The following is a 14950-nucleotide window of genomic DNA, read 5'->3' on the forward strand; positions in this document are numbered from 1 at the left end:
CTAAATTTATTTTATAAGTTCTAATAGCTTTTTATGGATTTTAAAATGATTAAAAATATTTTTTATATTTTATTTTAGAGAGAGCATGAACAGGGGAGGGGGCAGAGGTAGAAAGAGAGAGAACTTTTTGTTTTTTAATATTAATGTTTATTTTTGAGAGCGAGGGAGACAGAGTATGAGCAGGGGAGGGGCAGAGAGAGGGAGACACAGAATTGAAGCAGGCTTCAGGCTCTGAGCCGTCAGCACAGAGCCTGACTCAGAACTCAAACTCATGGACCATGAGATCATGACCTGAGCCAAAGTTGGACGCTTAACTGACTGAGCCACCCAGTTGCTCCAGAAAGAGAGAGAATATTAAGCAGGCACCATACTCAGTGTGGAGCCTGACACAGGACTAGATCTCATGATGATGAGATTATGACCTGAGCCAAAATCAAGAGTTGGATGCTTAATCAACTGAGCCACTCAAGCACACCAGATTTTTTATTTTATATGTATCCAAGTAAAGATATTTTTATTTCCTTCTTTCCAAACTGAGTGTTGCTTGTTTTATTTTCTTGCGTTATTGCACTGGCTAAGACTTCTCCTATAAACATCCTTGCTTTATTCCCAGTCTCGAGGAAGAAAGCATTTAGTCTCTCATCATTAACTGGTGTTTTCTATAGATTTTACATGAATGCCAATTATCATGTTAAATTCTTTTCTATTTATTGTTTGCTGAGAATTTTTTAAAAATCAAATGTGTGGGGGCGCCTGGGTGGTGCAGTCGGTTAAGCGTCCGACTTCAGCCAGGTCGCAATCTCGCGGTCTGTGAGTTCGAGCCCCGCGTCGGGCTCTGGGCTGATGGCTCAGAGCCTGGAGCCTGTTTCCGATTCTGTGTCTCCCCCTCTCTCTCTGCCCCTCCCCCATTCATGCTCTGTCTCTCTCTGTCCCAAAAATAAAATAAAACGTTGAAAAAAAAATTAAAAAAAAAATCAAATGTGTGGGAGGAGGAGGAGGAGAGGAAAACATGTTACAGAGAGGAAAGGAGGCAAACCATAAGAGACTCTTAAATACTGAGAATAAACTGAGGGTTGATGGGGGGTGGAGGGAGGGGAAAGTGGGTGATGGGCATCAAGGATGGCACCTGTTGGGATGAGCACTGGGTGTTGTATGGAAACCAGTTTGACAATAAATTTCATATAAAAAAATAGAAATGTATGTTAAATTTTTAAAAATGCATTTATGCCTCTGTTGAGATGATCATATTTCTTCTTTATTTTGTTTGGTATGGTATGTTGATTTTTGAATGTCAAACCAATCTTTCATTCTTGGGATAAATCTCACTTGGTCATTATGGATTATCTATATATATATTGCTGGATTTTATTTGCTAATATTTTGGTAAGGACATGTGTTTCTGTGTTCATGGGGGCTATTGTTTTTATGTATTTCATTCATTGTATTTTTCTTTTCTTGTAATATTGGAGGGGATAGGAAAATAATGTTAACCTGATAACATGAGTTGAGAAATATTTCCTGCTTATCTATTTTCTAAAGGAGATTGTGTAGGATTGGTTTTTTTTTTTAATTAAAATTTTTTTAATGTTTATTTATTTTTGAGAGGGGGAAGGGGCAGAGAGAAAGGGAAATGGAATCTGAAGCAGGCTCCACGCTGTCAGTGCAGAGCCCAATTTGGGACTTGAACTTACGAAATGTGAGATCATGACCTGATTCGAAATCAAGAATTAGACACTTAACTGACCAAGCCACCCATGAGCCCCTAGATTGGTATGATTTGTATATTATCTATCATATAAGTATATGATAGAATGCACCAAGGGGTCATCTGGGTTTGGAGTTTTCTTTGTGGAAATGTTTTTATTTATAAGTATTTATTTAATAGATATGAACTATATAGAATTTCTATTTCTTCTAATTTGTATTTCAAGGAATTTACGTTTTACCTGAACTTTCAACTTTATTGGCATAAAGTTCTTTACAATATTCCTTTATTATCCTTTTAGCTATAGTGATATCTTTTTCTGTTCTGATATTGTTAGTGTCTTCTCTCTTTGTTTTCTTATCAGCCCACCTAGAATTGATTATTTTACTTATATTTTCAAAGAGTCAGCTTTTGGTTTCATTGATTTGTCTCTAGTCATTATATTTCTATCTCATTGACTTCTGCTTTTACCTTTATTATGTCCTTTTTTTGAATTGAATTTCATTTAGTTTTCTTGCTTTTTTGAGGTAGAAGCTAGATTATTTTCCCTCTTTTGTAATATAGGAATTCAAAGCTATAAATGTCCCTCTAAGCACTAGGCTACTGTAGCCCACAAATTTTCAAGTTTTTGTTTTCAAAATACTTTCAAACTTCCCTTCTGATTTTTTAATTTGTCCCAGAGGCTATCTAAAAGTGTGTTTCTGAATTTCCAAATATTTGGAGATTTTAAAGATATCTTTCCTTTATTCCTTTCTAATTTAATTCCATTGTGGTCAAATAACATACTCTATATAATTTCAGTTCCTTAAAGTTTATGGAGCTTGCTTTATGGCCCAGCATATGGATTATTTTGGTGAATATTCTAACTACTGTTGTTAGATGGAATGTTCTGTGAGAGTCAATTAGATTAATTCATGTTGGCTCTGTTGTTACAATTAAAAAAAAATTTTTTTTAATGTTTATTTTTGAGAGACAGAGAGACAGTGTGAGCTGGGGAGGGGCAGAGAAAGAGACACACACAGAATCTGAAGCAGGCTTCAGGTTCTGAGCTGTCAGCACAGAGCCCGACGGAGGGCTCGAACTCACGACCACAAGATCATGACCTGAGCCCAAGTTGGCCGCCTAACCAGCTGAGCCACCCAGGCGTCCCTCCAATCTTTTATATCCTGATTTACCATCTACCTGTTCATCAGCTACTTAGAGTGTTGAAATCTCTGTTACAATTATGGATTTATCTATTTCCCTTCTGTCAATTTTTGCTTTCTGCATTTTGAAGCTCTGTTGTTAGGTGCATAAATATTGAGAATTGTTTTTTTTTTTTTAAGTTCGTTTATTTATTTTGAGAGAGAGACAGAGAGAGAACATGAGTAGGGGAGGGGCAGAGAGAGGGGGAGAGAGAGAGAACCCCAAGCAGGCTCTGCATTGTTAGCACAGAGTCCTACACAGACTCCAACTCACCAACCATGAGATCATGACTTGAGCAGAAACCAAGAGTTGGATGCTTAACCCACTGAGACACCCAGGTGCCCCCGGATAGTTATGTTTTCTTAATGAATTGGCATTTTTTATCACCATAAATTTTCCTTATCTATCTCTGGTAATATTTCTTATCCTGAAGTTGGTTTTATCTTATATTAATATCGTCACTGCAGCTTTCTTATTTTATTATTTGTATTTATTGTATATATTTCCCTATGGTTTTACTTTTAACCTTTATATATCTTCATATTTAAAGTATGTTTCTTATAGAGAGTACATGATTGGATTTTTAAAATCCAATCTTACTATCTCTGCCTTTTAATTGGAATATTCAGACTATTTACATTTACTACAATTACTGATATAACTGAATTTAAAACCACCATCTTTTATTTGTTTCATCTGTTCCCTTTTCCTTTATTCCTGCTCTCCCCTATTTTTGCATCTCATTTTCTCTCTATTACTGACTAGTTCCGTACATCTTTTTAATTTTAGTGGTTACTTTAGGGTTTGGAACAGTCATCTTTAAATCAGCACAGAATTTCTTCAAATAATGACATCACTTCATGTATAACCTTAGTATATTGCCATTTCCACCCTCCCTCCCATTTTTGCTATTGTTATCGTACATTTTAGTTTTACATGTCATTAACCTCATGGTCTGTGGTTATTATTTTTGCTTTAAAAAAAAACTGATCATCTTTAAAAGGAATTAAAAAATGTGAAAAGTATTTACCCTGCACTTACCACTTTTAATATTTTTCTCATTTGTGTAGATAAAAGTTTCTGTTAACATTTTTCCTTTGCCTTGAAGAACTTTAATATATTTTTTTGTAGTGTAGATCTCCTGGGGACAAATTCTTTCAAGTTTAGTTTATCTGAAAACAGTATTTTGCTTTCATTTTTTGAAAGATAGTTTCATTGGATATATAACTAAGTTGATATTTTTTTTCCTGTTAGCACTTCAGAGCTGTTCCATTGTCTTCTGGCTTGTAATGTTTTTGACAAAAAGTCTGTGATAATTCTCACCTTTTTCTACACCTTTCTGTGATAATTCTCACCTTTCTCTCTATCTTTTTTGTAGTTGCTCCAAAGATATTCTTATTATCATTGTTTCAGCAATTTTATTATGGTTGTACACCTTGGTGTAATTTTCTTGGTGGTTTTCTTGTTTGGGTTTTATTGAGCTTCTGTGGGTTTATGATTTTCATCAAATATGGGAATTTGGGGACAATTATATTTTTACATTTTTGTTGTTTGCTTTTAATTTATTTTTTAAGTTTATTATTTTTTTTAATGTTTACTTTTGAGAGAGAAAGTACAAGTCGGGGAGGGACACAGAGTGAGAGGGAGACACAGAATCCGAAGTAGGCTCCAGGTTCTGAGCTGTCAGTGCAGAGCCTGATGCGGGGCTCGAACTCACAAAATTTGAGATCATGATCTGAGCTGAAGTCAGACATTTAACTGACTGAGCCTCTCAGGCTCCCCTATTTATTTATTTTGAGAGAGAAAGAGAAAGAGCAGAGGGGAGACAGGGAGAGAGGGAAAGAGAGAATCCTCAGCAGACTCTGCACTGTAAATGTAGAACCTGATGTGGGGCTCAAACTCATGAACTGTGAGATCATGACCTGAGCCAAAATCAGGCGTCAGACATTTAACTGACTGAGCCATCGAGGTGCCCCTGCTTTTTGTTTTTCAACAGCCTTATTGACACAATTCACATACCATACATTCACATATGTAAAATATTACAATTAAGGGGTGCTTAATCATTGGCGCAGAGTCTGCTTGGGATTCTCTGTCTGCCCCTCCCCTGTTTGTGCACTTGCTGTCTCTCTATCTTTCCCTCTCTCTCAAAATACTTAAAAAAATAAAGTATACAATTAAATGATTTTTAATATTTTCACAGATTTGTGTAATCATCAGTACAATCAATTTTAGAATATTTTTATTACCCCAAAAGAAACCCTGTACCCTTTAACATTGCTTCCTATATTTACCCAACCTCTTAGCCCTAAGCAATCAATAATACAGCTATATCTGTCAATTTACCTATTCTGGACATCTCATAGAAATGGAATCGTACAATACATGGTCTTTTGTGACTGGTGTCTTTCACTTTGTGCAATGTTTTCAAAGTTTATACATGTTGTAGTATAAATCAGTATTCATTTCTTTTTATTGCCAAAATTTTTTCCTTGTGATTACACATACACATTCTTTTATCCATCCATTGGTTGATGGACATTTGAATTGCTTCTACTTTTCACCTATTATGAATAATGTTGTGAACATTGATGTACAACTTTTTTTGTGGATGTATGTTTCCGTTTCTCTTGGTGTATAGTGATTAGTGGAGTTTTGTGTCATATGGTAATGCTATTTAACATTTTGAAGGACTGTTACATTTTACATTCTCCTCAGAAAGTATGAGCGTTCTAACTTCTCTACATTATTGCCAACACTGGTTATTATCTGTCTTTTTAATTATAGCTGTCTCATCAGGTGTGAAGTGGTACACAATTGTGGTTTTGATTTACATTTCCCTAATGACTAATGATTTTCAGTATCTTTTCATGTGCCTATTATCCACTTTGCATATCTTCTTTGTAGAATATCTATTCAAGTCCTCTGCCCACTTATAAATTGGATTATTTGTCTTTTTGTTACTGAGTTGCAAGAGTTTCTGTACATAAGTCTATTATCAGATATAGGACTTGCAAATATTTTTTTCCAGTCTGTTGTCTTATCTTTTTCACTTCCTTTTTTTTCTAATTTTTTAAATGTTTATTTATTTTTGAGAGATAGAGAGACAGAGCACCTGTGAGGGAGGGGCAGAAAGAGAGGGAGACACAGAATCCAAAGCAGGCTCCAGGCTCTGAGCTGTCAGCACAGAGCCCGATGTGGGGCTTGAATTCACAAACCATGAGATCATGACTTGAGCCAAAGGTGGACACTTAACCGACTGAGCCACCCAGTCGCCCCTTTTCACTTCCTTAATGGTCTTCTTTGAAGCACAAAAATTTTTTATTTCATTTAATTAATTAATTAATTAATTTTTTTACTTATACTTTTGGAGTTGTATCTAAGAAATTTTTGTCTAATAAAGGTCATAAATGCGGTGCCTGAGTGGTTCAGCCGAGTAAGCATCCAACTCCGGCTGGGGTTATGATCTCACAGTTCATGGGTTTGAGCCCCGCGTCGGGCTCTGTGCTGACAGCTCAGAGCCTGGAGCCTGTTTCAGATTCTGTGTCTCCCTCTCTCTTTGACCCTCCCCAGTTCATGTTCTGTCTCTCTCTGTCTCAAAAATAAATAAATGTTAAGAGAAAAAAATTTTTTTTTAATCAATTAACATAAAAGTGAAGGTTTATTTCTGGATTCCCAGTTTCACATTTATGGCAATGCCACACTATCTTAGTTACTATAGATTTGTAGTAAATTTTGAAATAGGAAAGTGTGAATCCTTGAACTTTTTTTTTTTTCAAGAAGGTTTTGACTACTCTGAGTACCTTGAGGTCATTATTTCTTCAAAGATATTTTCTGGTTCTGTTTTAGTTTGGGCTGCTTGTCAAACTGGATGGCCTAAGCAACAAGCATTGATTTCTCACAATTCTGGAGGCTGGGAAGTCCAAGATCAAAGTGTAGGGGTGCCTGGGTGGCTCAGTCCATTATGCGTCCGACTTTGGCTAAGCTCATGATCTCACAGTTCCTGAGTTCAGGCCCTGCATGGGGCTTTATGCTGACAGCTCAGAGCCTGGAGCCAGCTTTGGTTTCTATGTCTCCCTCTCTCTCTGCCCCACCCCCACTTGCACTGTCTCTCTCTCTCTCAAAAAATGAGTAAACGTTAAAATTTTTTTTTTCAAAGTGTTGGCAGATACTGTGATTTGGTGAGAGCATTCTCCCTAGTTTTTTAGATGCCTGACTTCTCACTGTGTGCTCACATGGCTAAGAGAGAAAACCCTACTCTCTTTTCTCTTCTTATAACAACTCTAATCTCATTCATGAGGACTCTAGCCTCGAGACCTAATTATTTCCCAAAGGCCTCACCTTCAAATACCATCACAGTGGGGATTAGGATTCAATTTATGAGTTTTTTTTAAAATTTTTTTTAACATTTATTTATTTTTGAGACAGAGACAGAGCATGAACGGGGGAGGGTCAGGGAGAGAGGGAGACCCAGAATCCGAAACAGGCTCCAGGCTCTGAGCAGTCAGCACAGAGCCCGATGCGGGGCTTGAACTCACGGACCGGACTGTGAGATCATGACCTGAGCTGAAGTCGGAGGCTTAACCGACTGAGCCACCCAGGCGCCCCTCAATTTATGAGTTTTGAAGAGACATAATCATTTAGTCCCCTATTCCTAGGACTCCATTTTCATACATGTTTGAGTGCTTGTGTCTCACAAGCCATTGAGGCTCTGCTCATCTTTTAGTGTTTTTACTTTCTGTACCTTAGTTTCAGCAGTTCTAATGTGATACTTTTAAGTTCACTGATAATTTCTTCTATAATATCTAATATACTTTTAATCCCATCCAATTAATTTTTCATTTTAGATACATATTTCAGTTCCAAAGTTATTTTTTTCTTTGCATCTTCCATTTCCCTTCTGTTTGTGTTCATGCTTCCTTTAAATTCTAGAGCATATTTATAATAGCTTTTTAGAAGTCCTGTCTTCTAATTCCATCCTCCATGTCATTTCTAGATGTTTTTTCTTGAGTGGCTTTTCTCCAGTTATGATTTACATTTTCATAGGGCTTGTTTGCTATTTCCCTCCCTGCACTGTGGTCTGGAAAGTGCCTTCAGGCAGAAAGCTGGGATAATTATAGAGCTCACCTTGTTTGTTTTCATTGTCTTAGAGTCCACAGTCCTGTGTCGCTTATAGTTCAGTGTCTGAAGAAGTTGTTTCACACATTTTGTTTGGCTTTATGTGTGTGTGTGTGTGTGTGTATGTGTGCGTGTGTGTGCATGCGTGTATGTGTATGTGATACTGATTCTTGTTTTGGTTAATACATCATGGCCCATTATGTTATTTAAAAGAATTTTTTAAAGTTTTTATTTATTTATTTTGAGAGATAGAGATAGAGAGAGAGCGAGCATGAGTGGGGTAGTGGCAGGAGAGAGGGAGTGAGAACTCCAGCATGTGGGGCTTGAACTCACGAACTGTGAGATCATGATCTGAGCTGAGATCAAGAGTCCAACGTTTAACTGACTAAACCACCCATGCAGCCCTATGTCATTTTTAAATACAATTTTATTTCCCTTTTTTTTCTTATTTTTTGATTCTTATGCTCTTACTAGTCACATGTTGGATCTCCTGAATTTAATTCTCTACATTTCTTTTTTACTTGCTTATTTTCCATTCTTTCTCTTTTGTTCTTTCTTGGAGAATATTTAATTTAATATTTAATTTCTTCTATCTTATTCTAAATTTTGAAGTCCTCTCATTCATTTAATGTTCCTTTTTAAAAAAAATCCTGTTTTGGTTCCAAGGTTATAGAATCCTTTTTTATTTCTCTTAAGAAATTAATTATAGTGGGATTTTTTTTGCTTCCATATTATCAGTTTCTCCAAAAATGTTTGTTTCTGTCTTTCTCTTTGATTTTATTTTTTAATTTTTTTTAAGTTTACTTATTTATTTTGAGAGAGAGAGAGTGCATGTGTGAGCAGGGGTAGGGATAGAGAGAGACAGAGGGAGAGAGAGAGAATCCCAAGTAGGCTCTGTGTCATCAGTGCAGAGTCTGACATGGGGCTTGAACTCGTGAACCATGAGATCATGACCTGAGCCAAAAATCAAGAGTTGGGCGCTTAACAGAATGAGCCACGCAGGTGTCCCTCTCTTTGATTTTAGAAGCTATTTTCAGGTTAGTGATGCTTAGCTACTTTTTCATTCACGAAAACAAATGCAACAGGCTTGTTGACTAATTAATTGGTCTCACTGTAGGACAATTAGGCATGCTTAGGTCATGATCTCACGGTTTGTGGGTTTAAGCCCCGCATCGGGCTCTGTGCTGATAGCTCAAAGCCTGGAGCCTGCTTCAGATTCTGTGTCTCCTTCTCTCTGCCCCTCACCCCCATGCACGCTCTGTTTCTCTCTGTCTTAAATAAATAAATAAATAAATAAATAAATAAATAAATAAATAATAAATAAAATATACCTCCAATCCAGTCACTCCTTTTCATCTCCAAGCAACCATTTTTTTTAAACCTTTGTAGTAGTCTCCCAGATGATCTCTTTGCTGTTATTCTTGCAACCTTTTCTTCACATAGCTGATAGAGAAATCTTTAAAATATAATCCTTTCAGTGACTTTCTAATGCACTTAGAATAAAGTCAAACTTATGATCATGGCCTAAAAGATCTTTATGATCTCTCCCCTATCATAATCTTGTGTTATACTGTTGCTTCTTCTTCATTCATTCAACCAATTATCTATTGAGCACTCACAATGTGTTAGAGACTGAGCTAGGCACTGGGGTCCCTATCATAGTAAATTGGCCTCTTTTTTGTTCCTAGAGTACTCAGAATCTTTACACCTGCTGTTCCTGATGCTTGGCATGTTCTTTCCTTAGCTCTTTGCATAGATTGTTTCTTTATCATTCTTCAGATCTCAGCATAAATGTCATTTCCTCAGAGGCTTTTTTTAATAACCTGATTTAAATATCCACTGACCCCTTTTCCATTATGTCATCCTATTTAATTCCTTCATAGCCCTTTTCACAATCTTCTCTGCTTATTTATTTTCTGACTGTTCCCTCCTCTGTGTCATTTTAATGTAAGCTCTTTGAGGGTAGAGAGACCCTGTCTTTCTTGATCATGGTATCCTCAGTGCCTAGAACATGTTTTCTGAAGTCCAAGGGCAGTGCCTGGCACATATGATACCATAAATATTTTTAATAGACTAGCTTGATGGTAACAGGTTCAGGAAACACTACACAGGGGAGGTAACATTCAGTTCAATATTAAAAAAAAAAGGGTTTGGTTATTTAGACATTTATCATTGGAATGAATAATTAATAGTAATGAAAGTATTTATTTTGGTTACACATTTATCCTGGTTATACATTATTAATGTTGCCTAAGAATAATTATTGTAGGTGAAATAGCTAGGTCTTAATGTCATTTAAAAAAACTTCCTTTGGGATCATTTGGAGGCAAGAATTTTTGTCCCATTATCAAACTTTCATTTTTCTGTTCAGAGTTAAAAGCATAATAGAATAATTTGTTTTATTTAAAAATTTTTTTAACATTTATTCATTTTTTAAGAAACAGAGACAGAGCACAAGTGGGGAGGGCAGAGACAGAGGGAGACACAGAATCTGAAACAGGCTCCAGGCTCTGAGCTGTGAGCACAGAGCCCGATGCGGGGCTCAAACCCATGAACTGTGAGATCATGACCTGAGCCGAAGTTGGACGCTTAACCAGCTGAGCCACCCAGGTGCCCCCCCGCCCCCCTGCCCCCCCAAAATTTTTTTAAGTAAGCTCCATGCCAAGCATGGAGCCCAACATGGGGCTTGAACTCACAACCCTGAGAGCAAGACCCAAGCTGAGGTCAAGAGTTGGATGCTTAACCAGCTTAGCTGCCCAGGCACCCCTAAAACTTAAAGTATTTTTGAATGCAGAATTTATCCCATGAACTTCTTACATCCTTCATGTTGTAAGTTGAAACAATTAATTGAGTCATGCTTCCTTATTGGTCTTTATATTTTAAACATCCATCCTGATCAGTGGCATTTTAGGTGTTTTTAAGGAATTCATTAGTAGTATAATACATATAATATTTATTTTTGTAATTATCTACTGCTTATAGTAGTTATGGGATGAGCTAGGTAATAGGTATGAATTTGGAAACAGGGTCAGAGAAAAAAATTTTTTTAAGTTTATTTAAAGAGAGGGAGAGAGAGCACAAGCAGGGGAAGGGCAGAGAGATAGGAAGAGAATCCCACGCAGGCTCTGCACTGTCAGTGCAATGCCAAGCGCCAGGCTCAAACTCATGAACTATGAGATCATGACCTGAGCTGAAATCAAGAGCCAGATTCCTAACAGACTGAGCCACCCAGGCACCCCAGGGAATACTTTTTTAAGGTCAGTGGATAGCTGTCTGGAAGTAGTTTTGAAAACAAGAGCGCTGTTATGGGAGAAAGAAGCTCTTCGTTCCTCTGGTGGCTCCATGTAAAGAAATTATAAATGTTTTTTTTTTAATAATTTTTTTAACGTTTATTTATTATGGAGAGACAGAGAGACACAGAGCGTGAGCAGGGAGGGGTAGAGAGAGGGGGAGATACAGAATACGAAGCAGGCTCCAGGCTCTGAGCTGTCAGTAGAGAGCCTGCCGCGGGGCTTGAAGTCACAAACTGCGAGATCATGACCTGAGCCAAAGTCAGTCGCTTAACCAACTGAGCCACCCAGGCGTCCCTCCATGTAAAGAAATTATACCACAAGCCATCTCATTGCCAAATCAGAAACTGTGAGGTTATGACAGGGCTCAGCTTACAGACGACTGTTTCCAGGAAGCCTTCCCTAGCCCCAGGCTGAGTTAGTGCCACCACAATACTTGCGAAAACAGAATCACATTGTTTTTTCATTACTTGTTGACTATAGGTTTTTTGAGCCCCTGGACTATAATCTTCCATCTTCTGATTTACACAGAATAGTACAGTGCCTGAGAGACCTGTAGGTGCTCAGTGTGTATTTGAATGAATAAATAACTGAATGAATATGGGATGATATGACATACGATGACATGAATATAGTTAGTGCAAATTAGAATAAGTTCAAGATCCAGGTATTTCCCCAAGGAGCAGCAGCCTGGAGAGAATTCAGATCTAATCCCAGTTACTAGGAATTCATTCATTGGGAGATCACAGTTAAGTGGCAAGAAATCTAGTCTCTAGGGGCGCCTGGGTGGCGCAGTCGGTTGAGCATCCGACTTCAGCCAGGTCACGATCTCGCGGTCCGGGAGTTCGAGCCCCACGTCAGGCTCTGGGCTGATGGCTCAGAGCCTGGAACCTGTTTCTGATTCTGTGTCTCCCTCTCTCTCTGCCCCTCCCCCGTTCATGCTCTGTCTCTCTCTGTCCCAAAAATAAATAAACGTTGAAAAAAAAAATTAAAAAAAAAAGAAAAGAAAAGAAATCTAGTCTCTAGAGGGAAACATTTGCTGGCAAAATAATACAGAGAGGAAAAGCACATACTTTCTTCTCAGAGAAACTTCTTTCTGTTGGTGAGGGGTGGAGGCACTGGGGTATGGAAGAGAAAACCAGGTAAGAGGGCAGAATTATGCAAATAAATATATTAAGAAGTAGAGATTCATAAGCTAGTTTTAGAGTAAATCTAGAATAGTTTTTAAAGTAATAAATTTTATAGATATGTAAAATTTTTTAAAATCACAATTTCATGTAAATATTTTTAAACTAATTTTTCTTTACACTACCTTCACATGCAGAAGTTGGTTGTCAACTGCTATGAGCTGATTAAGATTCTCCAGTATTTCTAAGTCTCTTATGTCATCAATATTATTATTGCTGATATTCAATATAGAGAGGGATTTCTGTAAGAAAAATAAATTAGCATTAGTAAACAGTCTAATTAAATACTATATATAGGAACCAGAAATCTTAATCTGTGAAAAATTTAAGATTTATCAGTTCAGGCTGTTTTGCTCTTTAGGTAAGAAAATTAAAATGGAGATTTTGTTTCTATGCCATATGTTTTTTCAGACATAACTTTGGGACTTCAGTAATTGTGATATGACTTACTATTTTTGTCTACAGTTCCTTCATAAGTCTGATTTTCCCTTTCCAGAATATAAAAGAGATTTATAGAAAAAAGAAGCCAGGAATCAATAAAGAAAAAAGATGCCCAGCAAACAAATGTTAACACAGTGTAGAAAAATGCTTATTTCAGTTTAAGCAAATTATCATTTTCTATTAAATATCACTAAGATTTGTACTTACAGGAAGAAACAGTTTTTGTCTGTTTTTTAAAATAGGAAACATAGGTAAGAATAAAAGAATATCTGGTTTTTATTTTTATCTCTCTCTCTATAGTTTCCTCTTGATAATCCACATGTTCAGAGGTATTTAAAATAATAATTAGCTAATTAACAAGAGGGATCAACATTGGCTGTTAGTGAGGACATAAATATACAATAGAGCAGCATTAAACCAAAGCCATCTTAAAATCTATGATGGCCCAGTAATCTCTACCAAGATTGAGTCTACCCATCAAGGCATCTATATAGCCAACTTTTAGATTATATACTTCTTGATACTTTTTAAGACTTTATTTATTTTTTTTTAATTGTTTTTTTCAACGTTTATTTATTTTTGGTACAGAGAGAGACAGAGCATGAACGGGGGAGGGGCAGAGAGAGAGGGAGACACAGAATCGGAAACAGGCTCCAGGCTCTGAGCCATCAGCCCAGAGCCTGACGCGGGACTCGAACTCACGGACCGCGAGATCGTGACCTGGCTGAAGTCAGACGCTTAACCGACTGCGCCACCCAGGCGCCCCTTTTTAAGACTTTAAATACAGCTTAAAAGGATTATGCCTTATATTTAGAATTTTGGAATCTGCTTGAATCTTTGCAAAACTTGAGCAAACAAAAATGTTTTTAGTGGCATTTCATAATAAATGGCATTTCATAAAAAAGCCACCTCTGGCTTCTCAACTAATTGTGACACCTCCACAATGTATCTGGGTGTCAGGTCACAGCTGGAGCATCAAATCTGGTACTCCCAGATCTACCTGCTTCTGATAAGGCAGAGCCACATGTAAGGCAGCCTACAATGAAATCAGAATCCAGCGAGAAGACAATTTATCATCATCATTATTCTCTAGGTTGTTTAAAATTTGCCAAATAATTGTCCATTACTCTTTCCTTAAGCTTTTTCCTAAAATTTTGAATCATGATAATCACCAAGGTTGAAATTATGAATGAATTGACATCTGGATTAGAACTTGATAATTTACATAACTTTTTTACATCCTTCTTTTGATACTTTTAGTACCCTAGAGGCAGGCGTTATTATCCCAACTTTATAGCTGCTGAGTCTCTGAGAAATTATGTGAGAAAAGTTAGTTTTAGCCCTCAAATAAATTAACTGGCCATATAAACATACACAGTATGTATAATGTCCAAATATACCTTTGCCACCTTCCTGTTCCATTATAACTGTTAATCACTATATTCTTTGTCAGAATATTCAAATGTGGCCTTACTCCCAGAGAATGAAGAGTTCTTGGATCAAACAGCAGCTTTTCTCCAAGGGGAAGCCTCTGACTCTCAACATGAAGCTCTCTTAGTCCTTCTAATCCTTCTAAACCTTCTATGACAGCAATATAATTGCTTCCCAGATACCTGCAAAATATAAAACAGCTTTATTTTTATTTTTTTTATTTGAGAGAGAGAGAGAGCGCGCGCGCATGTGAGCAGGGGAGAGTGCAGAGGGAGAGAGAGAGAATCTCAAGCAGGCTACATGCTCAACACGGAGCCTGATGAGGGGCCTGATGTGGGGCCCAATGCAAGGCTTGATCCCATGACACTGGGACCATGACCTGAGCCAAAATCAAGAGTCAGATGCTCAACTGCTCAACTGACTGAGCCACCAAGGCATCCCAATATAAAACAATTTTAAATAGACATTCTGAGAACATCATGATCTGTAAACATAATGAAAACATAGTAACAATCACTGAGCTGTGTGAAAATTATACAAAGAATGCAGAAATATGTGGAATTTTCTCTTTACAATGAGCCAAAGAAAGGTTT

General features: G+C 37.1%; 1 protein-coding gene across 3 annotated transcripts in view; it reads right to left on the reverse strand.

The window, feature by feature from the left end:
• PPP1R42 (protein phosphatase 1 regulatory subunit 42) overlaps nt 1-14950 on the reverse strand; it is a 53747-nt gene that overhangs the window by 28442 nt on the left and 10355 nt on the right. For all 3 annotated transcript variants that reach the window (XR_006300654.1, XM_043602219.1, XM_043602220.1), the window contains exons 4-5: nt 14401-14539; nt 12611-12727 (exon numbers count right to left, since the gene is read on the reverse strand). Coding sequence is in view for 2 of the 3 variants with exons in the window: in XM_043602219.1 (XP_043458154.1) it covers nt 12611-12727; nt 14401-14539 (256 nt within the window). In the remaining variant the exon portion in view is untranslated. The remainder of the gene's footprint in view (nt 1-12610; nt 12728-14400; nt 14540-14950) is intronic.

Source organism: Prionailurus bengalensis, chromosome F2 (assembly GCF_016509475.1).
Source record: "Prionailurus bengalensis isolate Pbe53 chromosome F2, Fcat_Pben_1.1_paternal_pri, whole genome shotgun sequence".
Classification (NCBI taxonomy): domain Eukaryota; kingdom Metazoa; phylum Chordata; class Mammalia; order Carnivora; family Felidae; genus Prionailurus; species Prionailurus bengalensis.